General features: G+C 30.6%; 2 protein-coding genes and 1 pseudogene across 11 annotated transcripts; 2 read left to right on the top strand and 1 right to left on the bottom strand.

Moving 5' to 3' along the window:
• Positions 1-65: 65 nt before the first annotated feature.
• Positions 66-4,405, top strand: LOC149894269 (uncharacterized; annotated as a pseudogene). The gene is made up of 2 exons (XR_016449604.1): positions 66-281; positions 3,491-4,405. The product of XR_016449604.1 is annotated as an uncharacterized LOC149894269 (transcript).
• Positions 130-26,565, top strand: LOC149894268 (NACHT, LRR and PYD domains-containing protein 10-like). Of its 9 annotated transcripts, XR_016449051.1 has the most exons (8): positions 11,536-12,125; positions 12,809-12,931; positions 15,584-15,847; positions 16,060-16,113; positions 17,683-19,020; positions 19,634-19,666; positions 25,545-25,856; positions 25,974-26,565. XR_016449051.1 is itself a non-coding variant. In XM_090076225.1 (7 exons), exons 2-7 carry the CDS (start codon positions 12,814-12,816, stop codon positions 26,528-26,530), a joined length of 2,364 nt encoding a protein of 787 aa, XP_089932351.1. In that variant the 5' UTR covers positions 130-267; positions 12,809-12,813; the 3' UTR covers positions 26,531-26,565. The 9 variants fall into 9 exon arrangements, 6 of the variants coding, with proteins under 6 accessions (XP_089932351.1, XP_089932353.1, XP_089932352.1 ...); XM_090076225.1 differs by lacking the exons at positions 11,536-12,125; positions 25,545-25,856 and adding an exon at positions 130-267; XR_016449053.1 differs by lacking the exons at positions 11,536-12,125; positions 12,809-12,931 and adding an exon at positions 160-267.
• On the bottom strand, positions 729-3,104 carry LOC149894270 (uncharacterized). The gene is made up of 2 exons (XM_090076232.1): positions 2,909-3,104; positions 729-2,769 (listed from the first exon to the last, which is right to left on the bottom strand). The coding sequence occupies exon 2, from the start codon at positions 2,683-2,685 to the stop codon at positions 889-891; it is 1,797 nt and encodes a 598-aa protein (XP_089932358.1). The 5' UTR covers positions 2,686-2,769; positions 2,909-3,104; the 3' UTR covers positions 729-888.
• Positions 26,566-27,515: the final 950 nt, after the last annotated feature.

Genomic DNA, 27,515 nt, shown 5'->3' with positions numbered 1-27,515 from the left:
AAAAGTATTGTTAACACAAAGTAAATGAGATTAAGTTCAACTTTTTATTTGTTGATAACAACTTCATGGAATTTGATTGGTTGAACACAGTCCACAATACAATAGTTGTAAAGTTCCTAAACTATAAAGACAAAGAAAAAATATTACAGCATTATAAACGACTAAAGCTTTGGAATGAACGTATATATCTCAACGACGACTACAGCGAAAGAACGATTGAAAAAAGAAAAATACTCTTTGCAAAAGCTAAAGAATTAAGATCCTCAGGTAAGTATGCAAAAGTTGTCTATAATAAACTTATAACGCGCGATTAATAATTACGATAACAAAAAGAAATTCTTTAAAATGTGCTCAAAAAATAATTACAAAAATGAATGACTTTCAATCGCTAACCTATAATTTTTATGAAAAATACATTATGTCAGATGAAAACGCAGACCCAGATGTAAATTTTTTTAGTGATATGTACACGGACAGTTTATATCATTACCCTAGCACCATTAAAGAATTTCTTTTTAAAAATGTAAATGATACAAACAGTGAAAGAATCAGAATCCTTCACATAAATATAAGGAGTTTAAGCAAAAATAATGAAAACTTTCGACATTTTCTAGAAGAAACTGAAAACATTTTTAATATTATATGTGTTACGGAAACTTGGTGCCCTTCTATCCAGTGCTGGGCAAAATACTTTTTAAAAGTATTTGAAATAAAAATAAAATAGTCTACCTAAAAAGTATTTGAAATGAAAATAAAAATAAAATACAAGGAAAGTATTTCAAATAAAAATACATTATAAAACTATTTTAAATACAAAATACAAAATACTGGAATTGTAGCGACTCGAATCGTACATCACAACTTTATTGACATAATTTAACCTTTAAATCAATATTTATTGGCCTTTAAAAGTAACAGTTTTTCGAGTGTTGCATCACTAAGACAGTTCCTTCGTGGCGTCTGAATTTGTCCAGCGGTGCTAAATAACCGCTCAACAGGTGCGGATGAAGGTAAGGTCGTATTGTACCTCACAAATACGTGTTTTATAAATTCATATTTTGCCAAGATTTTAAAATCCGTACCAGAGTCGCTTAAGTACGATAAACATTCGTTGTTGACTGTTGTTTGTTCTGCAATGTTAATTTCGCTAAACGAGAAAAAATCATCACTCATGCCAATGCCACTAGCTGATTGAGTACCTGGAAGTGGGTCAGGGTCAGAAATAGTATTAGCTCTGTCCAACAACTGTTGTTGCTGAGACTTAGCTGCACGAACGAAGAGATCACGACAGAAATCTTTTTTATCACCCGGAACCCATCTCATTTTGAAGTAGGGATGCGATACTGCTGCAACTATCCTGCTGGCATTATGTTCAGAAAATGATAGATGAACCTCAAGTCTTGTTTTCAAGCTTGTAAGCATAGATTCTGCAAATTTCTTAGCATGCTTCAGTGATTTCTGCTGCAGGTCCTGCAACTTCTGCTGTACAGTGTGCAGCGTCGGAAATACATCGCCAAAGTACACATTGTCACTTTGTAACCTGTCAATGGCAACAGCAATAGGAGCCATTATCATTACATACTCTTCTAGACATTCTAACTCCTTCTTTTTGAACTTTGGCAACTTCAAAACGTCGCATATTTCTCCAAGCTTATCTTGCAACTGGAGAATGCATTTCAATGCATCATGCCGGGAGTTCCATCGTGTAGGGACTGGTATCAGTATTGCCCTTGCGATAATTTTTTTCACAGCATCCGATGCCTTGGAACTTCTATGAAGCAAATTCCAAATGCTGGTACACTTGGCCAATGCAGCTCGATAAAGACGTTTGAAATTAGCATCAGAATCACATGCTTTATCTGCATCAGTAGTTGATGTGAGGCTGAGAGAGTGACTATTGCAAGCTTCATGGTGAGGCAGAACAACTTCAGTATCATCATCCGTGTCTTCGCTAACTGGTAAATTTAGGACTGCAGTCATGTCCGCTTTTTCAACATCATTGTCGGAATTTTCTGCTTCATCATCATCACCAGTTCCTGTTTCCTGAATTTGTTCTTCAGCAGTTGCAGAGATCCCTGAACCAGATGCAGTACTGCTAGTATCTACAAAATATTCTCGGAAGGCTTTGCTGAAGTTAGAGGCATTATCTGTTACTGTTGGTGTAATTTTTTCCACGTGTAACCCATAATCATTATGAATTTTTGAGATCATTGCAGCCACTGAGTCGTAAGTATGACTTCCAAAAAAACATTGACAGGAAAGAGCAACAGATATGCGTGATACTGAGCATTCAGTACTAATATCAATATAGTGAGCTGTCATTCCTAAGTAGCTCTTTTGGTTCACTGACCAAATGTCAGCTGTTGTACAAACAAATGGTACTTTACTGAAGACTGTTCTTTTATCATCACGCATTTTTTGCAAACGGGCGTTTAATCGCTTGCCTAATGTTTTGCGACAAGGTATACTGACATTGCGATTGAGTCCGTGGATCAAATTTTTAAACGCCGGCTTTTCCACTGTGATCAAGGGGCGCATTTCCTTCACAACGTAGTCAGCAATAAGCTTGTCAACTTCATCCTGTGAAATGGATGTTTGATTTCGAGGCATAATATGTATTTGTTTCAACTTCTTAGAAGCAGGACCAGATTCGACAGAAGGTCCACCTCCAACTCCAGATTCCATCTCAGCTACCGAGCGCTTACGCTGTTTTGCAACTTAAACCTTGTGCTGCTTGTATTCCTCGATTCGCTTTTTGCCATGAGCATTCTGCAACAACAACAACAACAGTCAATCAACCGAGATTATTGCATTTATTTGTGTTATGTTGTAGCATTGCTTTATGTGTTTATCGTTTTTACTGTTTAGTGCGCAATATAATATAGTGTTTTTGTAGTTATATACATACCTGAAGATGTTGAGTAAAATTAGAAGTTGCTTTCAGTGAACCACTGTAGGTTTTTTTGCCAACACATAACATGCACTGTGCAATAATTTTAACATCCCCTGTAGTTTTACTTTTAGATATAATTTTGAAAAATTTTCCATCAAAGTATGGCAGGGACGGCTTGTTCACTCTCAGCATTTTCATTTTCTACAATTTCAGTCGTTTTCTACAATTTCAGTCCATTTTGAATTTTTGGTAGATTGGTTCCCTCTAATATAGTAATTAAATAACAAATTACCATTACCAAGGGTGGTCCAAGGCAGCTCAATCCAGCCAAAGAACTTTTGGAAACCAAGTTTTAATTAATTTGCTGTTGGTGGAAAAGTATTTTGTATTTTGTGTTTTAAACAAAATAAAAAATAGCCTTGAAAAGTATTTGAAATAAAATTGAAAATACTAATGAATAAAACCATTTCAAATAAAAATAAAAATAATACAAAAGTATTTTAAATAGTATTTTAAATACTTTCATTTAAAATACTTTTTAAAATACTCAACACTGCTTCTATCGAACTTGAAAATAATTCTAATTTTAATCTAAAGAATTTTGAATTAGTCTCATTAGAAAGACAAACAAATAAACGCGGTGGAGGAGTTCTTATATACGTTAAAGAAAACTTTGCGTATAAAGTTAGAAGCGATTTGAGCGTTTCTGACAAAGATAAAGAGATCGTAACAATTGAATTAATTATTAACAAAGGAAAAAACATACCTATAAGCAGCTGCTATAGGCCACCTGACGGCGCGTGCGAAAATCTTAGCTTTTATTTGCAACATAATATAGTTCACGCTGGTAACAACGAAAGAAAAAAAAACTTTATAATTGGGGATTTTAATATGGACTGTCTTATTTATAACAAAGACAAAAAAGTGAGAAGTTTCTATGATGAAATTTTTTTAGCTGGCGCAATTCCTTTAATCAATCATCCAACTAGAGTAACAAAAAATTCTACTACTCTCATTGATAATATCTTTACTACAGACATCTTTAATAACTCCATCCAAAAAGGTATCGTAAAAACTGATATATCGGACCACTTCCCTACTTTCCTAACCCTTAACACAACGCTATCAAATAAAATTAAACAAAATAGAACTGTAAAAAAACGAATTTACAACGACAAAAAAATAAATGGTTTTAAACATCAACTATCATTACTTCATTGGGGGCACATCAACTTTAATGTAGATGCAAGTACTGTTTATAATGAATTCTTTGAAACATTCTACTCTGTATATGACGCGAACTTTCCAGTATGTAAAAAAGTTATAAGTCATAAAACCTTCAATAGTCCTTGGATTACAAAAGGCTTAAAAAAATCTTCGAAAAAAAAGCAGAAATTGTATATTAAATATTTAAAAACTAAATCTTCTGCAAATGAAAAAATATATAAAAATTATAAAAATTAATTTGAAAAAATTCGCAAAAATCTAAAAAAAATTATTATACTAATCTGATCGATAAGTTTAAAAACAACTCAACGCGCACCTGGCAGATAATAAAAGAGATAACAGGAAAATCAAAAAATCACTTAAGTTCTTTACCACAAACTATAAAATTTGAAGATGTAAATATATGTGAACCGAGCAAAATTGCAAACATATTTAATAAATTTTTTACTGAAATTGGAACCAATCTCTCTAAAAAAATTCCTATGACCGAAAATTCGTTTGAAGACTACTTGTGTCCTATAAATAAATCTCATTATAACAATGAGTATTCTTCTGAATTATCCCACGACGAGCTCGATATAGCCTTTAAGTCTTTAAAAAGAAATAAAGCTATTGGTGCTGATGAAGTAAGTGGTAATATAGTTGCAGAATGCTATGAAAGTCTGAAAGATATTCTTTATAAACTGTTTAATGCATCTATAAAACAAGGAGTTTTCCCGGATCAATTAAAAATTGCGAAAGTCATACCAATTTACAAACAAGGCGATAAAACAAATATCAACAACTATCGCCCGATTTCGGTTCTTTCAACTTTTTCAAAATTATTGGAAAGAATAATATATAATAGAATATTTAAATATTTTGACCAAAATAATATACTATATTCCAAACAGTTTGGCTTTTAAAAAAATGTTTCAACTGAGCACGCAATTATTCAATTTGTTAGGGAAATCTCAGAATCTTTCGAAAAAAAACAATATACCCTAGGAGTCTTTATTGATCTTTCGAAGGCTTTCGATACCGTTGACCATGAAATATTGCTTAAAAAGCTCGAATACTATGGAATCAAAAACAACATGCTAAAATGGTTTCATAGTTACTTTTCAAATAGAAAGCAATTTCTTACCTATAATGATGGCCTTCAAAGTGACTATACTGAAATAACCTGCGGTGTTCCACAAGGCTCTATTCTTGGTCCTCTTATGTTTTTAATTTATATTAATGATTTTAGCAAAGCAGCTAATCTTCGGAGTATTATGTTTGCTGATGATACAAATTTGTTCTTATCAAACAGTAATATTAATGAGCTGTTTTCTGATATGAACAAAGAACTTAAATGCGTATCTGAGTGGTTTGAATGTAACAAATTGACTTTAAACCTTGATAAAACGAAATACATTCTATTTCACCCTATTTCTAAAAAACGTTTTTTACCAACAACCATGCCAAAAATTCTTATTGATGAACTAGAAATAAAAAAGGAAACTTTTACTAGTTTTCTTGGCATTTATCTTGATGAGAATGTTACATGGAAACCACATATTGACTACATTTGTACAAAGGTTTCTAAAAATATAGGAGTCCTCTATAAGTCAAGAAATTATTTAAACAAAACCATTTTAATCCAACTCTATTACTCATTTATACATAGTTATATTAACTATGCAAATATTGCTTGGGGAAGTACAAGTAAAAGTAAGTTGCGTACTCTTTACCATCGTCAGAAACACGCATAACGCTTAGTTTGTTTTGAAAATTGATTTACGCATTCAAAGTTTTTATTCAAAAATATAAAAGTACTTAACATTTATGAAGTGAATGTATATAAAATATTATGCTTTATGTTTCAATGTAAAATCAATCCGTCCTTACACGTTTTTAAAGATTTTATTACCTTAAAAACAAAAAATAAGTATACACTACGAAATGATAACTCACTCTTTGAACCCTTTTGTCGAACAAAATTCAATCAGTTCTGTATAGCTTATCGTGCACCCAATCTCTGGAAATAAATTGTTTTACCTAATTTTGATTTATCAATTACCTTCCCAGTCTTTAAAAAGAAATTTTAAAAATTCATTCTCTTTAATGACAATATGTTGAAATACTTTTAAAATTAAGAAATTTGTATAAACACGCTCTTTTGTTTTTTGTATTTTGTCATTTTTATTTGTCTATATCTATCAATGGCTTAAGTTATATTCTATTATAACTTTTTATGGTTCTGGCGACAAGATCATTAGATCTTCTATCAGATACCAAGTTTTTATTTAAATTAGTCTATATATCACGGATTTTATTGCATCACGAAAGCATATATCTCGGATTTTGATGTATTACGAGAACATATGTCATGGATTTTGTTGTATTACGAGAGCATATATCACGGACTTTATTATATTACGACTAATTAAATGTAAAACTGAAAAAAAAAAAAAAAAAAAAAAAATATATTGCAATTGATATATCTAGCAAATTTCCAGGATGTTTAAGTAAAAAAAATCAAATGAAAAAAAGACAGAAATTTAGTTAATGTATAAGGGAACCTGGTGTACGTTTGACCACGTTTCAATTTCAGATATTTTTTTTTCTTGACAAGTAAACTTATCTACACTGCTCAAAGATTTTTTTGATCTCGTATCCTGCCTAAAATTTTAGACTTTTGCCTCGTTTGACCAAAAAAATATAAATTTTAAGCTTGAAAAAAAGATGGTAAGTGGTCAATGGTATAACACATACGTTTTATTTTTGACCTCAAAAAAAAATCTGGTATACCATGACTAAGCAACCATATACAAATCTTAAATAACTATAAAAATTACTTTATTATTAAGTGACGTTGTATTTAAGTCAACAAAATGATGGTTTTGTTCTTAACTCAGAGATACAAAATGTAAAGAAGCATTGAAATGCAAGTAATCTTTGGGTTAGATAAGATTTGAAAAAATTATTTGACATTTTAAATGGTCTGAAACCTGGAGGATTTGCTATGTACTGATAGTTGTTACAAATAATTTAGCAAAATTGAACAACAACACTTTCATATATTTTTTGCTAAATTTGATAAAGATCACCACAAAAGTAAAAACCTAAGGATAAGCTTTACCAATATTCTTGGTAACATGTGATTGGTTTTCCTGGGTTTGAGATCATCTATTTACTAAGGGCTGAATTGTAATATTTCTTAAATTTTCATTTTAACAATATAAATTTAGTAGCATTTCATTTATGAGATTTATATCAAATATGCATGCGCATATTGACTATGAACCTCATAAATGAAATACTACAAAATTTGTCCTCAAATGGAAAGATTCCACTTTAAAACAAAGTTATCTACTACTTAATGCTTGAATCCTTCAAAGTCTTCTTCTATAAAATGCTAATTCTGCTATAAGTGTATCTTTTGATACTCTACCGGTCAGGAAATATTAGTCCGCTAATTGCAGAACTTAATTTTTATTACATAATCTGATTTTAGAAGTTATTGCTACAATTGGATCTACTAAAAAAATACAAATATGCTTTAAAAAAAGAGATGTTTTTTCGTTAAGAAAGCTACTTTTTTTTTTTTTTAAAAAAAAAAAATTTTTCCTAATTCTTTTAACAAGACTCGTCACTCTCCTTGAAACGAAGATGTACTTACACTATACGGAAGCAATTACGGAAAGTGGCGATTGACGTAGTTTCCTTAAAATTTCTCTGCGAGAAACCTACAAGCTAACCGGGCGTGATGGAGTCATCTAAAATTTTGGGATGTCTTCGAAAAATACGATGGTTCGTTCGATGCCGTAACTTGGTTGCAGCAAACCAAAGTGATTGCAAAGATGCAAGACGTTGAGTTGACAGTACTCTTTCCTGTCTTGTTGCGACGAGATGCTTACGCACTCTACAATGGCTTGGGAGCGGCAGAGAATAAAGATGCGAGAAAAATTGAGAATGTCTTGTTGCAAGATTTTTGAATGCAGAAGATGAGCGATGAGGAACGAGTAGACGTTTTTTTAGCAGATCTGAAACACCTTGCGTGTCTGACGAGGTTGCTAGACGAGGTGGTGCGACTGGTGTTTGTTTCTTCAAGATTTAGGGCCGCGAAAGAGACAATTGACGTGATATTGCCGAAAGTAAGTGCTGCTTTGAATCGAACGAGTGCTAATGAGTTTATTATGATCACTGTTACCACCCGCCGGAACGTTGTGAGAACGAAGTCACCTGAGTCCGTAGTATGCTATAACTATCGAGGGTTAAATCTCATTGCAAAGAGTTGCGCAGCCCCCAAGAAGAATTTCCGGTGTTTTAAATGGGAAAGAGATGGGACACGTGGCAGCAAAATGTACAAGCAGCAAGAATACGAGTAGAAGAACGAGTGGTGCGCGCTAGCTCGCTCTTAAACATTCGTGGATCAAGGGCACTTGTGGTCATTCAAATGAAGGTGGATTGTCAAAACTAGATGCTCAACGACAATCATTTTTTAAAAACATGTTTCGAACGACCGACTGGAGCGATTGAGTGATGTAAAGGTTACAACATTCGGAGGCGAAGTTCAAAGATGTGTTTGAGCGGCAACGGTTTCCCTTGAGGTTGGCATTGTCTAAGAGCGGGATCAGATCCTAGTGGCAAGTTTCAGACCTTTTAGAGCAGATGTAATGCTTAGAATGAGTTTAATAGGAGGGATTACCATTCTTTCGTCAGGTAAAGCAAGTTTTTGGGGAATGTGTGTATGATGGTGAAAAACAGAGAAAAAACACGACTTGAAATCAAGAAACGTTACCACGAAGCAGTGTTTTATGGGGTGAACTTAAAAGTTAAGCGGATATGGAAAAACGGAGACTGATCCGAAGGTGATCACGAATTATACCGATTACGTATTATAAATTATATTTTGAAGACCAACACCGTTTTCATTTGTTACTTTTAAATCAACATATTATCAATATTTTTTTACTCTATTTATACAATTTAAGCTGTTAAAAATAGATAAATTAGTTTTTAATAATTTCCATGAATGTGCTATATATGGCACACTCATGGTAATTTGGTACATAAAAACACCCAGACACCACAACCACGCATAAAAGTAGAATCGGCATGTCCCTTCATATGCCAAGTTACAATAAATTAATTTTGAAGTAAATTTTTTCCGATCAGAGACGATTCGAATTTATTTGGGAATAAAGTAGCTCAGCACGCGGTTCCAGAAGACGTTTAGAAAGAGCATAAGAACGAATTACGGCAGTGGATAAAGCAAGGATGGTCACTAGAATATGATGGACATGCGATGGGACCGCCAAAGGGCCAGCCACCATCAATGACAGTAGTTCAATGCAACAAAAACAAAGTTCGGCTGGTGCTAGACTGGAGAAAAACCAATAGGTTAATTGAGACATTCAAGAGAGACTCGGACGTCTGTGCTGAGATGTTAAGGCAGTGGAGACGAATGAGTAACAAGCCAGTAATTATCCACTAGCATAAAGCATATCTCCAGCGAAAGGATCTGTTTTAGTGGAGTGAGTGCTCAAATTAGGCGTGGTCGAGAGGCAATCGGCTAGATGAAAATCCGCAGAAATTATCAAGGAGGATGGTTTTCTGCATTTGTGAACAATTCATGGGTCACTTGCCGGTGTGCGGTTGGTTGCACGTTTTTTTTGCAGCATTATTAAGTAGTTTCTTTGACAAGTGTTTGGGATGATGATGTCCATGATATGGGGGTGAGGTGTGTGCTGGAAGATGTGTTAAACAGGGTAAGAGAAAATGACGCTACTCGTGGAGAATCCGAAGTACGTAATGATGAAGGTAACGTGCGGGTTGATGTCATACCATTACCATACTCTTTGGGATTAAGAGCTCTTGTCCAAACTGGAGGACTCACCGTTGAAAACGCAACAAAGCTGTGTAACAAATCTGAAGTCCACATAAATATGGCAAAGTTGGACGCCGTATTACGCGGTGTTAACATGGTTTTGGGATGGAAGCTCAACAAACTCCAGTTGTTCGCAGACACTGTAACGGTTTTTCACAGGATCTCTGATGCTGTAACAGGAAGTTTTAGGCTGAAATCAAAAGCGTCAGCTTAACTGCTAATACGGCAAATAGTACTTTAAGCAAAATAATTATTGCACGCCTGTATTTTCAAAACTATTGTATTACCTTATTTGTACCTTAAAATATAGGCAATTTTTTTGAATACCCATATATTTTTTTTTTACAAAGCTGAAATGAGATCAAAGTTCAATCTCAGGTTGAGACCCAAGACAAAATATCAAACTGCTTCTTACATAGGCAAAGTAAAGTTGAATGAAAATATTTTAGTATATGCTGTGGGTTATTGCAAAAAAAAAAGCAACTGCCGAGGCGACAAATTTGTTAAACAAGGTGGATATGATGTTGATCCTAGAACTATAAATTGCATTTTAAATCATGTTAAAATTGGTAAAAATAAAAGCCGTCTTTCAATTTTGATGAGAATGCAAAAGTATTGTATGCAAAAGCATTGTATGCAAAAATCATCTTAAATGTTTTAAAAAAATGTATGGATGCTTAAAAAACCTAAAAAAACATCGTTTATACTGTAAATTATTACCTAATACAGTAAGAGTAATAGTTACAAGTAAACTATCATGATCTTTCTGGTCAAAATATATGGCAACCAACCCAGTCTTAATCAAAAGAGATGAAGGATAGTTTCTATGAACCGTACTTTAAACTGTACTATGTAATGTGTAAAAGATTTTTAGACGAACTTTAAATTACAAGTATGATGAAGAGCAGTGAAAAATCTTCAAAAGATATGGTACGGTATAATAGATACTTAATAGATATTTAATCTAGATGAAACCCCACAGTTTTTAAACTTTAGAGTTGATGAGAGCTCAAGTGATTTAGTGTTTGGTGGAAAGAGTGACACTTGCTATCAAATGATCCACAAGTTCTAGAAACTCAATGTGCAGCTTAAAATATAGGTCTAGTGTTTTTGATCATAACTAGAACAACAATAGGATTTAGATTTTATTTTTAAGTTGAAACTGAATTCCTTTACTATTAATGATAGCCATAAATAGTCTAAGATTGTCATAAATGTCAATTTTATGTTTTAAGTGAAAAATGGGTTCCAATTTTTAAAACAAATACACTATTCAATCAGTTGTCAGTGCGTTCTTGAAATAGAATGAACTTACTGTTTTAAATTATATTGTCTTATGCCTTAGCTATTTCCTTGTATAATATAAACCTTATTCCAATTAGTTTGAAAATACAAGAGACCATAATTCGATTACTAGCATTTTGAGGTACAAGTACCTGTATACACAATTGCATTATTTCTGTCGGAAGCCATTTGGTAAACGCCATTAAAGACGCTCATTTGAAGTTGCTCCTTCGAAAGTTGCTCTCTAAAACTAAACCGTTTTCCTTTTAACTCCGCATTTGGAAACGAGATTTGTCCGAAATGTCAGTCTAACCGTCTGGTCAGTAACCTGTGCAGTTATAGAACGAATGATGAAAGTTTGGTTATTGACCAGATGGTTAAAGGAAAAAGTTTGCATTTAGAGAGCAAAGTTATCGTGAGGTTGAATTTGAGCATCTGCAACAACCTTGGTTATTTTTATATAAGAGTTTGGTAATTTACCTGAGAATAATTCCTCAGAATTTTTAACAAAGAATTAACTTCTCTCTTCACATAAAGGGAGTTACGGAAACTGACCCTTAAGTTTTAAAAGTCACATTCTGTTATAAAGTTAGTTGAACTAAGTTTAACGACTTTCATTATAAGTTCAACATTTTTAAGGTAAAGCTTACAAAAATGAGTGCAAAGTGCAACAGATGCAACAAAACAGTTTACCCTATTAAAAAATAAACTATTTGGACAAATTATGGCACAAAGGTTGCTTTACGTGCGAAGTGTGCCACATTAATTTGAATATGGAAACTTACCAAGATTATGAAAAATTACCTTATTGTAAGATGCATCATTCTTTAAGGAAATTTACTGCTATTGCTGATACCCCTGTTGGTAAGTTCTTTCACACAAGCACACAAAAACACGTTTAAATGATTTATTGCGAACAATTTTAAAAGCAAAATTAAATTGATTTATTACAATTTCTAAATGCTTTTTTTATGGAACTTGACTAGAAAATGTGTTTGCTGTTTTTAGCATTACTTTAGTATGTTTGAAATGGCTATTCATTGTCAAGCTATTAGTTATTACTTTAACAGGTTTGAAATGGCTATTCATTGTCATGAATCTGATTTTAGCTACTGTATTTCCTCCTTAGATCTAAGAAAAGAGAAAAAAAAGAATAGTTGAAAATTTTTTAAAAAATAACAAATCAATTTTTCATTCAAAATTAAACAACTTACAACCGATTTACTGATTTACATTCCAAAAAATATCACAACCTTTTGTTTATTCATAAGAGTTCCTTACAACAATCAATAAAATATTTATAAAAATTTTAAGTTCACAGGCAAAACACTTTTTCAAATTAGATAAAAGGTTTCATCATATACGATAAAGTTAAAAAATTCTAAACAAGATTGTGAATTTATAAAATGATTAAACATACATATATATATATATATATATATATATATATATATATATATATATATATATATATATATATATATATATATATATATATATATATAATTATATCATTTTACAAAACATACTTGCTTTTGACACACTAGGGTCAATGGATAACACTCTAGTTAAAACAATTCATAAACAAACTTTTGTTGACCCTCAAGAAAGTACACGACACAGTGTGACTGGCCTTAACATGTCACCAGCAATTTCTTTGGATCATGAAGGTATGAAAAATGCTTAAGGGTTTTATATTTAAAAAATTGATTTTTATAACAAAGTAATTACAAAATTTGTCTTAGTTTTCAGGTTTCACAATCTATTGTTTTTAATAAATATTACCAGTTTTTTTCTTAACATCTACCTATAAAATGATCAAATGTATAGTTAAATAAAAAAGCACTGTCAATATTCAGTACCATACATATAAACATACCAAATATATAGGTTATTACCAAAAACAGATTTTAGAAAATGCAAGCAAACTGCAATAAACTGACCTCGAACATTTTTTTAGTTTATCCTCTTGATTTAGTTTATCCTCTAAGATTATTTTTTCTTATTTATATCAATTATTTTTGATGTTTGTATATATATCTATGTGTTTATGTGTTTATTTATGTTACAAAAGAGAAATTTTATTAGGTATCAGTGGATGTTCAAAAATCTATGGTTTTTACATTTTTTAAATTGAATTTTATTATAATTCAATTAGAATTTGTTATTCTTTAAAAAAGAAGTAAGAAAACTCATTTTCAAGCATTTTAAACTTTATAATCTTTGATCACAAATTTATTGATATTTCTTTTCTAAAGTTGTCTCTTGTTTTCTAATGATGAAGTCCATTTAATCCAAATTTATCAAAGTTGTTTAGTTAATTTATGAAACATTTTTCAAACATTTTTTAGTGTTGAATAATTTAAGTAAAACCTAAATGAAAGTTAATTAAAAGTTAATAAAGACTTCAATTTTTTTTTTTTTTTTGTGAAAAGTTAGTTTTTCTTGATAAAGTTTTAACAAAAACAAAAATAAAGTCTTAAAACAACATGCTGGAATAACATTTTTTACAAATAACAGTTTTTACAAATACATTCCAACACTTGCTTTAAATTGAAACCAATCTTGAAATCAGAGATTAAAATTTTATGGTTGGCTTTCTTCAACCAACCAGTAAAATATAATAACCACCTTTTTTTAAAAAAAAAATAGCATGAGCCTCTTACTATAAATCATCTTGATTCAAAGTGATATACACTACCGTCCATAACTATTCTAACAACATTTCTTTTTAATATTTTCAATGTTTTACTTACAAATAAGGGCAAAAATTAAAAAAGAAAATCACTTGAAATATATGCTCTATTAATATTAGTTAAAGTTACATGAAAAATGAATAAATTAATTTAATTTATAACTTGCACTCATCTATGAATTTTTATAGCCACTATTAGCGGTAATACATATTTTTGGCATTCTGTATTTTAAATTTTGCAATTTTTGAAAATAGACTTTTGAAAAAGACTTTTTGAAAGTCTATTTTATGCCAATTACTTTTAAGTTCATATCTTTTTCAACATATCTTTTTCACTCTCAGGCATTAATTTATTGATATTTTTGTCTAATTCATCCCAAAAATGCTCAATAAGGGAAAGATTTAGTGATTGGGGAGACCAAACCATACTATCAATTATTTTATCATTTTCTAATTTATTTAAATAATTCTAACAAAGTTTTGAGAAATGCTTTTGGTCATTATCTTCTTGAAAAACAAATGGTTCCTCTGATTATCCAACTAGCTGAAGGAATGGAATGATTTTTTTAAATGTCTAAATACTTTTTTTTTTCATTACTTTTCTATTTTAATAATATTACCAATATTATTAACAACAAAACAATCTCACACCATAAATCTACCTCCACCATAATTTACAGTTGGCACCACACACACTGCTTCATTATCCATTTACCGACTTTTCTTCAAACAAATACTCTTTTTTTTAAAACCAAAAATTTGGAACTTTGACTTGTCATTCCAAAAAACACAATTCCAGTCATCAACTGAAAATTGTTTATGTTGTCTTGCTCACTCTAGTCTTTCTTTCTTATTTGGAGCAGAAGAAGTGATTTTCTTGTGGTCGTTCTACCTCCAAGCCCTACTTTCATAAATCACCTCTTCACTGTTGTCATAAATGTTGGATCTTCTCAGGATATTTTCATACTGTTTGTAATTTCTGGGGCAGTTAATAGTCTGTTTCCTTTTTTAGTAGTAGCAATTCTTCTAACTTCAGTAATATGTAATTTGCTGATGTCCTGATCATTTCCAATGACTGCACTTCCAGTTTCTTCCTTCTTGTTTGTAATATTCCATACCGTTGAAGTAGATATTTTAATTTTTTTGTGTGATTTGTCTCATTAAATATTTTTCTAGCCACAATATAAATATTGCCAATGGTGTTTCTAATAATAGTGTGGGTATCTTGTCATTTTTTATTAAAAGAAATGGTACGATACCCACACTATTATTGGAAAATTATCTATTAACGTTTATATCACCAAGTCTTACCAACATCACTATATATATATATATATATATATATATATATATATATATATATATATATATATATATATATATATATATATATATATATATATATATATATATATATATATATATATATATATATATATATATATATATATATATACATATATATATATATATATATATATATATATATATATATATATACTCACATACATACACACACACTTATGTACTCAAACATACCCACACAGGTATGTGTGCTTGTGTATGTATATGTATATATGTATATGTATTACTGTTACAATTGTTTTTATTATGAGTGCTTTTTTAGATGAAGTTCTCCACTATTCAGAATTATTGTTACAATTAAAAAAGAAGGTTGGGAAAGACTGGTTAGACTTAGGACGTTTTTTATCAGTTAATGATAATGACCTTGATGCAATTGAAGCTGACTATAATGATTTGGAAGAGAAGGCATACCAAATGTTCCGCTTGTGGAAAAGGAAACAAAGTTTTCCTACATTAAATGCTTTAGCTAATGCAATATACAAGATAAATAGAACAGATTTAATAAAAGTGATGGAAAAGTTCTCAAGTACCAACTTTTTTTAACATTTTTTTTAACAATAACTTTTTTCTTGTTTTAAATCCTGTTTCTCTGAAGTTTACAATTACAGTAAAAGGATTCAAAAAATGTTGTTCTCTTTTTTTTTTTTTTGCTTTTTATATCAGAAGTTGAAGTTACTCTTTAAAAAAGGTTTTGAATATTTAAGTGTTTTGCTCATTTTTTATACATAAACTTATTAGATAAATCATTTGAGACAGAAAACCCTCTGAAGCCAACCGCTAAAGCTAGAGCAGGTAATTTATTGTAAGCTGTGTAAAAGTTATTTGGTAATATGTATTTTCTTACTGTTTAAAAATTTATGAAATAACAAATTGGACAATATTGTTTTAAAAGAGTGTCTAATTAATCTAAGGTTTTCTCAACAAGGTTCAAAAGGATAAATTTTTTCCATTTAAACATACTTATTTCCTGGAAGATTATCATCATAGGATTTAGCATTTTTGTGACAGAGAATAAGTCGACAAAGCAACTTTAGACCTTAAATATCCTGAGAGTGGTTTGAGAAAACTTCGTAAAAATTCTTATGATTTTGATATTGTAAAGCTTTAAAACTAAAAATTAATGTACATCAGGCTTTGTCGGGAAAGGCGTGCGATCGCACTCTAATCTTGACCACGCATACAGTATTTAGTTGCGACAACTTGCCCAATTCATCATATACTTTTTGAAATGTTCTGAAAACATCTTAAGAGCAGTGGCCAAGTTGTCGGAAATAAATATTTCATGCGTGGTCAAGATTTGAGTGCGATCGCATGCCTTTCCCGACTAAGCATGCATTAAGTACAAAAAGTTTTTCCCATTTTAATTTTTTTCCATATTCAATGTGTTATTTATTTTGTAATTAAACTAAAGATAAATAAATTACTCATAATTTTTAATGTTATTTAAGAAAAATAAATAGAAGTAAAATGTACTGTGTTAATTTTTTAAAGCATAGTATTGTTTGTTTTTATTATTGAATTGCAAAACTAGTTCCAAATTTATGAAATATGAAGAAATTCAAAATTAAAACTTGTCTTTGCATGGCCTATCCTGGTGTTTCATCTTAAAATTTATGTATTAAAAAATCCACTTATGATTATTAGAAGAATATTTTAATCAACCATTAATGAGAAAAATAAAGAAAGTTTTTTAAATAGTTCTAAACTAGAACAATAGTGTAAAGATTACAAAACCCCTTACTCTTTAGTGAATGTTTTTGAAAAAAGTTAGTTAAGTAAGGTTTTAGTACTGAACATAAAAACTCAAATCCAAATGCTATTATTATTGGTAAATTCACAGCACATGTTGCTGCCATTTTAACGTTTTTGCTGTATTATATCGCATAAACAAAAAGTTTATAATTTATTACTTGATACACCCAACACAACTCTATATTTTTTATCAGCCGTTGACCATATGTTCATGTTTAATTTTTATCAAGTTAACAGCAGTGTATATGATTTAATTAAAAAAACTTAAGTACAAATGTAAATGCATAAAATGCATACTTGAAGAGTATCAAGTAACCCATGATAATTTCAATAAAAAGATATTTTCTATTAATTTCTGGCATCCAAGTGTTAGGTGTTATTTTTGTTCCTTTTCAAATCTGCCTCAAGCGTCTTGTGGCTATGATGGGTAGCAATATAGCTTATATACCTTTTACTAAGAAGAATAAGGGTAGTGTAAGGTTACAATATAAGTAAACAATGAATAATTAATTAAAAATAAGAGTAGTGTAAGAGGAAGATACAAAAATGAGAAATAAAAGCATGTTTTTTTTTAGAAATGTAAAATAAAACCCTTTTTTGTTCTTTCAGAAATGTCTGAAGCAATGAAAAAATTTTATCTTAAAACTTATGGAAAAATGGATGAAATTGTGCACTTAGTAAAAACTTCAGCTAAAGTTGAACTTTTAAATAAGTTTATTGAATTGACTATAGTTGATGCAGATGAAGTGGAAAGAGATACTGTATTTATTGCTGAGCGAGAGTTATTTCTTCAGAGACAAATGGCTTATAAACCAATCAAGTTTAATGAAGTGTTTTCAAAGGAGCTATCTTTACTCTTGATATCTGGCATTGCTGGAATTGGAAAAACTTTTTTGCTCAGAAAGTGCTTACTTGACTGGGCTAGTGGTACATTCTGGAAAAATGCAGACCTTGTGTTTCTTCTTGAGTGCAGAAAATTAAATCAGTATCAAAATATCAGTAACATAAATGACCTGTTAAAAGTTCTTTACAAAGATATTTTTCAAGAGTCTGATGTTTTTAACTATTTTTCTATATTGTTTGTGATAGATGGGTTGGATGAGTTTGCTCACTTAGATGAGTTGATAAATCATAATCCCCTTAATCCGAGCAAACAACCCATCGTTAATTCATTAGCAGAAGCATTGAATGTTCAAAAATACAAATGTGTTGTTGCTGGAAGGGTTGGAGCTATATCACAATATAAAGAAAAAGTTAAAGAATGTACAGAAAAGTTAACCATTCAGGTAATGGGGTTTAGTAAAAAGGGAATAAAAAGTTATATTGAAAACATTGGCAGCAAAAAAGAAACCATTAAAAATGTTCTTAAAGAGTCTCACAATGCTAAAGCAATAGCATCTGTTCCATTTTATTTATCAGCAATGTGTGCAGTTATTGCTGCAAATGATTCTTATTCTTTCTACACTATGACTGAGTTGTATTGCTGTATTTTTTTGTACTTTTTTCAAAAACACATTTGCAAAACCAATGAAGCTATTTATAGGATGCTGCAAAATGAGAGTAACAAACAACATGTTTTAAGAGTTTGTAAAGTTGCTTGGGAGTTGTTCAATCAAGGTAAAATTCTTTTCTCCCAAGATGAAATGAAAGGTATTGTGAATGACTTTGATGAATTTGAAAATGAACTTTTGGGTTTCATTGAAAGAGTTGAATCACAACTGGGCTATCAATATCAGTTTGCTCACCTCACATTAATGGAGTTTTGTGTTTCAGTTCATGCACACATTTATTTGAGTCCTGAGGAGATTATGCGTAACAAAAAGTTGCATAGCTGTTTGCCTATGATCTGTGGATTGGCAAATGAAAACAAAAGATGTTTTGTGAACCTTCTTGCTAACTTGAAGAATTCAAATGAAGAAGGGAATTCATTGCTTAATGCTGTACTCAGTAAGTTCATGAAAAATGCTAAATAAATTATATATTGAGTTTTCGTTACTAGTTTAATATGTTTATTATGATTTATGTTTTTTTCTTGTTAAATTTTTATGTAAGTTTAAAAATGAAAAAGATTTGATGATGATGATGATGATGATGATGATGATGATGATGATGATGATGATGATGATGATGATGATGATGATGATGATGATGATGGTGGTGGTGGTGGTGGTGGTGGTGATGGTGGTGGTGGTGGTGGTGGTGGTGGTGGTGGTGGTGATGGTGGCGGTGGCTAGGTAGAGTTTTAAGGTTTTCTTAATTTTTCGGTAATGTTATGGGTTTGACCATTAAAAAAAAACACCCATATTGACTGTTCAACATCATTAAAGTACATAAAATAATTACAATATGGAAATAAATGTGGGTTCTTTATTACAAGGGAGTGAGTATTAGTATCTAAAGCCAAAAAATATCGGTTTATAACTTTCACTTTTTCAATTCTTCCCAAGCACATGATAAATTATTTAAATTTGTTTCTCTTCCCAAATTTTGTTATCATTCCTCATTAAACAAGAAGGTTTTTTCTTAAAAAAAATTTATATTCTGTGCTTTTTTTTTTAAGCCTCGGTACCAAAAGCAGGAATGCCTTCTAATGGTAAGAATAATTTGTTATTTTGATATTTTTATAAGAAATTTCCTCGAATCATATCAATGGATTGATAATGTGATTGCTTTCTCTCCGAGAAAATTTCTTCGATTCTTTCACTCGGCAGAAGTTGAAAATAATTGATAAATTCGACTTCTTTTCTGATGCCATTTGTAAAATACCATTGCGCATTTTTAGCTTAAAATGGTCTATATTTTGTATCAGGATTCAGACCTGAAAAACATGGGATGGTTTAATTATCGAAAAAAAAAAGATTCCCTATGAATTTCAGAAAATCAGATGCTCTACGTAAAACTATCCCTAGAGAAGATTTTTTATTGAAAAAAATTATTTTACGGAATCGTTTTACATCTGCGACCATTATAACCATGAATGGTTGTCTGCAATAGGTAGAAGAATTTCCTTGAGGACTATTTAAAATTGAATTGTTTAAAAAGGATTCAGGAGCTATAGATATTTATTGAGGTTACTCCTTACTTCAAAACATCGGTTTTTAAGACTGAGTTGGTGTATGGAAAAACGACAATGGGATGATCATTGAAAAAATATCATGTTTAGCAATAAATTCCGCTTTTGTTTATGGGCTCATGATGACAAGATAAATATACGACGATGGGTGTCAAAAAGGGATGAAGATACCTGTATTTTACCGCGACACACCGCACCTAATTTGGAATCATGATATCTGGTGCTATTGCATATAATTCTAGGTCATCCCTAGTGTTGCTTCCAGATACAATAACTGCTTCCATTTAACTTGAGAATGTGTTGGAACCTGTAGGACTCCCTTTCGTACAAAGTATTACAAATGGGGTATTTCAATAGGACAACGCCAGACCTCACGTGGCAAGGTCAACACTAAGATTTTTAGACGAAAATAATGCAAAATTTATGCCTTGGCCAGCACTTTCTCCAGATTTATCACCAATTGAGAACCCCTGGGATATGATTAAACGCCGTTTATTGAGAAAGGCTAATCCAGAAACTATAACGAATGAGTTATGGAATCAAATAAATACTACTTGACAAGAAATACCACACGAATTTTCAGTAATTTACTTACTGTATAAAATTCAGCATTTTTCTTATTGTAGTTGAAACTGTGTTTTGTCAGTTGCGTTCGTTACATAATTAGATGGATGGTTTTGTCAGCTTTATTTGTTAGCCTCGTTTTATATTAAACTTTAATTTTGCACATAAGTTCTGTTTTTCGAGTTTTTGTTTTTAGTGTCAGTCTTATTATTTTGTTAAATTGTTAGAAAATAGTCATTAGTTATCAATTTGTTAGGTATCAATTCGTTTTCAATATGTAGGGGAGAGGGGGACACATTAGAACACTTTTTAAAAGAGATATTACAGATTTCGTACAGTTTGACAAAAACTGAAATTTTTTTGCTGAAAAAGGTAATTTAGGTATTCGTTCTTCAAAAAAAAAGCAAAGTCGAGCTAGTTCAAATAAATTATAGTTTTTTTTTTTCTTAAAATCGAAGCTACCAAATGTCCTAAACTACCCCACAAGAGGGGGTAGTTTAGGACAATGTTGGGACAGTTTAGGAAATATAATAAGAAGGCAAGAAATGTTTCTTATAACCTAATTTTTTCGTTGAGCAGTAATTATTAACTTTAACAGAATCAACATATTTATTAAGGAGTAACATAATTATTCTTATAAAGATCTCAAACCATTAATGAGTTTTTTTGTATATTCAAATAAACTAAAATGAAAATGCTTTTCAATCACATATCACTCTTATTAATAGAAAGATATTAATAACAAAAACAAAGAGTGTGAATATAAAATGGATGTAGATAAACATCAAATTTTTCTTTTTGTTTGAATTGAGAAAATTCATAACGTTCAACCAAGTTTAAATGAAGAAAAATCAAATTTGAATATTATACCAGAACCTCTTGAAATGCTTCCTGCATTGTTTGGCATAGGAAGTTTAGCTAAGACTTTTGCAATTGGCACCGACCACTTATTTTGTATATCAGGAAAGTAAAATATATTAAATCCTACTTTTTTATTCAACAAATTAACAACCAAAATGTTTCCATTTATTTCTTCAATTCTGCAAACAAAAGCTAACGTTGGATTGTTAACTGTTGAAGCACATTGGACTAAACAAAAAGAGAAAGCTTTTTGTGTTTTATCATAAATCCTTTCATCCATCGAATGCCAGCAATTTTATTTTAGCTCCGTAGTTCAGGACATTTTTTCAAAGCATTACTATACTAAAATTCTAGCTTGGTAATAAGTTAAACCATATTAATTTTCTAACATAGCTTCTTCTGTATTAGTGAATACTTGATTCACAGAATATTTGGTTGAAAAGTTATCCCTTTTCAATTTTCTAATATTTCTGAGCATTTTTATTCTGTAAGCTAACGTACTTTTAGAGCACCCAAATACACCTGCAGCTTCTCTTAACTTCATTGTTTTATCAAAAACATGTTTAACTGCAATTTTTATATTTTTCTCGTTTGTAAATCTTTCACATTTCTTTTTACAATTGCGTACCATTTTTAAACTTAGTATAATTTTATTTGGAGATAAGTTTATTATGATCCACGCAACACGTCCTAATGTGCCCCGTGAAAATTGTCCAATGCTGCCTCAACCCTGATCTCAGGAAACATTCCACAATTTTCTTGTGAAGAATTTATGTTTTATCGTTGAATTTTTTATTTATGTCGCAGAACATATCCATTTCACAGAAAATGCAAAAAATAATTCCTTGGGTGGAGTAAATTTCTTTGTAATTCCTTACACTTAAGAATTCAAAAAATTAGAAAAAATATCAAAAATAACAAAACTTTTGTAGAAAAGCTACCTGACTGCCTCTGTGAAAGAAATTCTATGACGTTTACGTGTGAAAGTACTTTTTAGTCGACGAATATATTTAACTTTGTTGAAGAGTTAGTATTTTTTGGATTATTCGCATTGTCCTAAACTACCCCTGTCCTAAACTACCCCCCTCTCCCCTAATAGACAAGTAAAAAATGTTTATATTGAAGAAGTTTCGTTTTCCTTATGAATTTGAAATCGTAAACTTTAGTTGAAGTATTCGTCGTGTGGTTTAGCTTGAAAAGAGTTGAATTTATGATTTTACTTATCGATGGATTTCCTTGACAAAATTAGTTTTCTACGTGACAAAGCTCATCAGCAGATTTTTAAAAAATAGAATCATTTACACTTGTGTTTTACTTTACTATCTGTTGAAAATCGACTTCAATCTGCCTTATCAGTAGATCAATGCTAGATGGCAATACACACTAATAACCTCTCATTCAAGTTTTTTTGTGAACTCTTCTGTCAAAGCAGCCTTTCTCTCTCTCTCTCTAACCTCCTCCCCCCCCCCCCCCCTTCCCCCTCCTCCAGAGCTATAAAAAAAAATCTTTTCATATTTCTTGACTTTTCTTTTGCATCAGCGTGACAATCCCTGTTTTTAAGAAACGGATTGTTTTTAATCACTTATTTTAACGCATTGTTTTGAATTTACGCTTCGCTGCTAATACATCAGCTTGTATGCAGACAGCAATATCTACAAAAATTGAAATTTGACGTTAATCTCTTCTACCCTTAATGCATAAGTAAAGTCTGGTTTGGTAATAAGGTTGCAAAAAATACTTACAAGAGATGTAATGACTCTGTTGCGATTATAATTTGCAATATGTACGAAATGTTTAAAATAACTTACGTTAGATGACTTTTCTTACCTATCAGCAAATGAAATGAAACAAAGTACTTAGAGTGTTAAACGAATCATATTTGCAACCTTTTTTTTTTTTTTGCTGGCTCTTTAGTTCTGATTTTTGTTTCTTTAGCTATTCAACATGTGGTCTCTTTTGGTCAGACTGACTACCTTTCTTATGATCCAAATTTAAAATTTACAAACCTCTCTTTAAGGATTGACTTCAATAAACATTTGCTTACATTCTGTACTTTTTGGTCAACAAAAGCGTTTGCTTCTGTTAACCAATTAGTCACTTTTATAATTGAAAAGAAGTGTTTTGTTTGTTGAAAGTTCCTATTAAAAAAAGTGCAAAATACTTTTACAGATAAGTTTATTGGTTTGTTCATAGTGATTTTAGAAAAAATATTGCGGCTATAAAGTTAGGTAGCAGTTCACTCAATTTTCAAAATGGAACTTGTGAGAAACTATTACAGGGCTATCACAATCGAGGGTAGGGTAAATGGGAAGCGGTTTTTGACCCCATCAATTTTCAGTAACAAAGAATTCCTTATCAACACTTGAAAATCACGCTGAAAACAATTGAACAATTCAAAACAGTTGAAACAATTGCAACTACGAGTTCCAAAACATAATTTGCTCATTTGATTCTCAACAATTCATTTGTTTTCTATTGGTCCTGAACATCGCTTATATTACTATAACCTCGTAGAAAAATACGGAAATGAAGTTGGATACATCAATTCCGAACCCGGAGCATGAAGCAAAAACTTCTATATATAAAGTTTAAAAAAATAAAAACTTCTCATTGGTCTAAGGAGAACATAAAAAAATGAGCTGTTTAATTTATTATTTGTAATGTATAGGAGAGAAGGGGGCAGCTTTGAACATTTTTTAAACTTTTTTTTATAAATCAATATTTTAATTATTCTAACCACTTTTTTTCTTCTGAATAGTCAAAACAAAGATTAAGGAATAAAACTCCATTGTTTTAATAAATTCTTAGCTAAAAGTTAAGTCAGAATTCTTATTTTTTTAACATGCGTGAAAATGTTTAAAACTGCCCCAACCTGAGGTAGCTTTGAATACACCTGGGACAGCTTTGAATTATCTCATGCAAATGAAAATGACTAGTGATTAAATTATTATTTTTTTAAAACAGAACATTGTTTTTTTTTAAGTTTCTAATAGTAAAAACCAGTTTTTTTTTCTATACTATCTAATCTTATAATCACTTTAAAAGTTTGCAATTTGGAGAACAGCATTATTAACATCTTCCTCAATGACTTTTGTCACTTTCTTTTTTTTTATAATTTCGAACAATTTTTTATCATTAAATAATGAAAATTCAGGTCGTAATAATCAAGCAATAAAGTGCGAGAAGTTCAAGCAATAAAGTGCGAGAAGTGCCCTATTCATTTTTTTCAAAACTCCCCCAACGGCATTATAAATAATAAATGATGATTTTTCCAAACAGAATTATCTCAATAATTGACAATTTCTCTTTTATTTTAGATGCTATGAATTGCCCTTATCTTGTAAATAACATTAAACATATCACTTATTAGAAACGTGGTCAGAAAAATCTTGCAACTTTATATCGAAATGTTTACGATTTGTCTTTAAAAACAAACTAATCATATATTTTGTCCAACTTATGCCAAACGCCAGGAAAGACAGGTGACAGATGCAGGGGTAAATATTATCTTCACAAAATATTTAATTTTAACTACAAAAATGCACTTTTTTAAAGCTGCTCCTGTTCAAAGCTGCCCTCCTCTCCCCTACACATTTTTTGGATATTAGTTATGCATTAAAATAACGAAAACGTCTCGCTTTTGCACTATTTTGATACTCAATATTTAAGCTAAATATTGAAAAAGGTACTTTCAAGTATTTTTAAATATAAATAGCAAAAATGACACAAAATTTAAATTTGAAAAAATGTAAAGTGCCATTAGAGTTGCTGCTAAGACAAATGTTTTGTAAAAAGGATCCTAACAAAATTACTTTTACCTCTTTTTTTACCTTTTTAAAATTTCGCTGAATTCCAAAACCACACAATTAGCCGTCTTCAAAATGGTTCGCTGCATTAGAGAGACATAAGATTTTAGTAGTAAATGTTTATTTCTTCGTACATCTTCAACATAAAAATTTTTTTTTTTCTACAGAATTAAACGAAGAAAAAAAGGTTTTTCTTGTAATGAGTGTTGATGGAAATGTACTGACTTAGAATTCATGGCCTCGTTTTTTGAATTTTTCCTGGTTGATATTTACTAAACAAATGTAGCACGGTCTCTTTCGTACAATTGAACTTTTACCATCCTGAAACGAATAGAACGATTGTAAACTGTAGTTCCACATATCAAGTTCGAGTTTTCAATTACAGCTAAACCTTCCTTCTGAACGAATTTCTAAAAAGTCGTCGAAACCGTCGTTTTTCGAACGTGAGCGCCGTTGCTGGAGTTGTGTTTTTTTTATTGGTGAAAGTCGCAAGTTTCTTTATTAATTTTCTTGATTATGTTGATTGTTTTAAGTAAAAGTTGTTGCAAATTAATAGATAATAATACAATTGTTATGTTATTATTTTTCTTCTTCAGATCACAAGATGTTTATGGAGTGCTTCTTTGAATCGCAGGCGTCAATAAAAGAAGATATGAAGAGATCAATCGATGAACGAAAGTGGATGATTATTATACGCGATGGAAAAACTGCTCATGAAGTTTCACATGAGAAATATTTCATGGAGAAATTTATTGAGGCAGGATTCAAGTTGGATGAATTGTATCGATTAACTGTTCGTAAAAACATTTTGTCTGAAGATGAGAAAAAACTTCTCATTTTATGTTCGACCAACGTTCGTTGTGTCTACTTAGAACATCCAGTTATAATCGATGGATGGAAACCAAAACAAAAGATTGAAGAGTTCCATATAAACATCAGAAATACTTTCTTATCAAAGAACGAGTTCGAAAGTTTCGTACTCCCCTGGATTCGACTCGCTAAAGAATTATTCCTCTCTCTTCATAAAGACACGAACTTCATTGACGACATTTGTGAATGGCTTCGCGGTTCGAACTTCAGGAGGTTGAGAATCTGGTACCGTGGAGAATATTTTTACAGCATCGAAGAATTTAGAAATTTGAAGTATTTTTAATATGTTAAATAAATATGTAAAATTTACCAATAAAAGAGTTATCAATCTAATGAAATATTAAGTAATTATAAAAAGAAAACAAATTTTTCTTTTAAATCAGTATATTTGGAAAAACACGAACAGATTTTCATTTTTATGAAAGTCTTTTCATATTTTTTCTTTTTTTTTTTTCATATTTCTCGAGTTTTTTTTTTAATTTGAGCGAAAAATTTTTGACTAAAACTTAAGGAAATTCTTTGAATACTTAAAACATTTTTACTTTTAAAAATTAGGTCAGTTTTCTTGCAGTTATCAATCGTAACAGTTATGAAAACAAATTATGAGTTGCATCGTTGATTTTTTTTCTCAAGAAAACAGAAATTAGAAACACAACTAAATTTTTTTCAAGAAATGGTTTCCCATACTTGATATTTTGCCAAGTACGTCAAAAATGGTATTAAGTACTGATATGGTCAGAAAAATAGAAAGATAGGCGTAGTATTACTTCACTTATTAACTAAAAGCCTTTGAGCAATATTGTCTTAAAATTTCCATTGCTAATTATTCACTGTTAAGGCTGACATTTCAACATTTCAACTCATCTTAATTTCTCACTCGTTCTGAAGTTAGGGCTTTTTTAAACGTGAGTCTTAAATGGCTTTATGAATGCGTTGTTATGACATTGAATTTACAACGTTAATTGAGATGAACTTTCAAACATTCAGAGTTTTTGATATTAGGTGTTCTTACTATTTAAGTCAGAAGTAATGAAGGGACTGGGTCTCAATCAAGCAAGTTTAAAGAAAGTAATTTTTTAAAATAGTTCATGTTCTAGAACAATTTATGGCTGTTTAATCACAATAGTAGTCTGACGTGATAAATTTTACAATTGCTGACAATCTTTCTTGACTAAAATTTGTTGATAATTTTTGCCATTCTGTGGGTTCAGTACTAATGTTAAAGTGATGAAAATGGATAATGGGATTTAGTCACATGAAAAACTATT

Source organism: Hydra viridissima, unplaced genomic scaffold (assembly GCF_058129835.1).
Source record: "Hydra viridissima isolate aposymbiotic clone 2 unplaced genomic scaffold, HvirCarnegie_v1 scaffold_1, whole genome shotgun sequence".
Classification (NCBI taxonomy): Eukaryota; Metazoa; Cnidaria; class Hydrozoa; order Anthoathecata; family Hydridae; genus Hydra; species Hydra viridissima.
The sequence above is the reverse complement of the archived record's forward strand: the minus strand, read 5'-3'. Positions and strand labels throughout refer to the sequence as shown.

Excerpts from the sequence above, each read along its gene's own strand:
- LOC149894268 (XM_090076223.1), top strand. The coding sequence starts at position 12,035 with ATGGAAACTTACCAAGATTATGAAAAATTACCTTATTGTAAGATGCAT. Across the intron at positions 19,021-19,633 it reads ATTGCTTAATGCTGTACTCA|CCTCGGTACCAAAAGCAGGA; the intron begins GTAAGTTCATGA and ends TTTTTTTTTAAG. Across the intron at positions 19,667-25,973 it reads AGCAGGAATGCCTTCTAATG|ATCACAAGATGTTTATGGAG; the intron begins GTAAGAATAATT and ends TTTCTTCTTCAG.
- LOC149894270 (XM_090076232.1), bottom strand. The coding sequence starts at position 2,685 with ATGGAATCTGGAGTTGGAGGTGGACCTTCTGTCGAATCTGGTCCTGCT.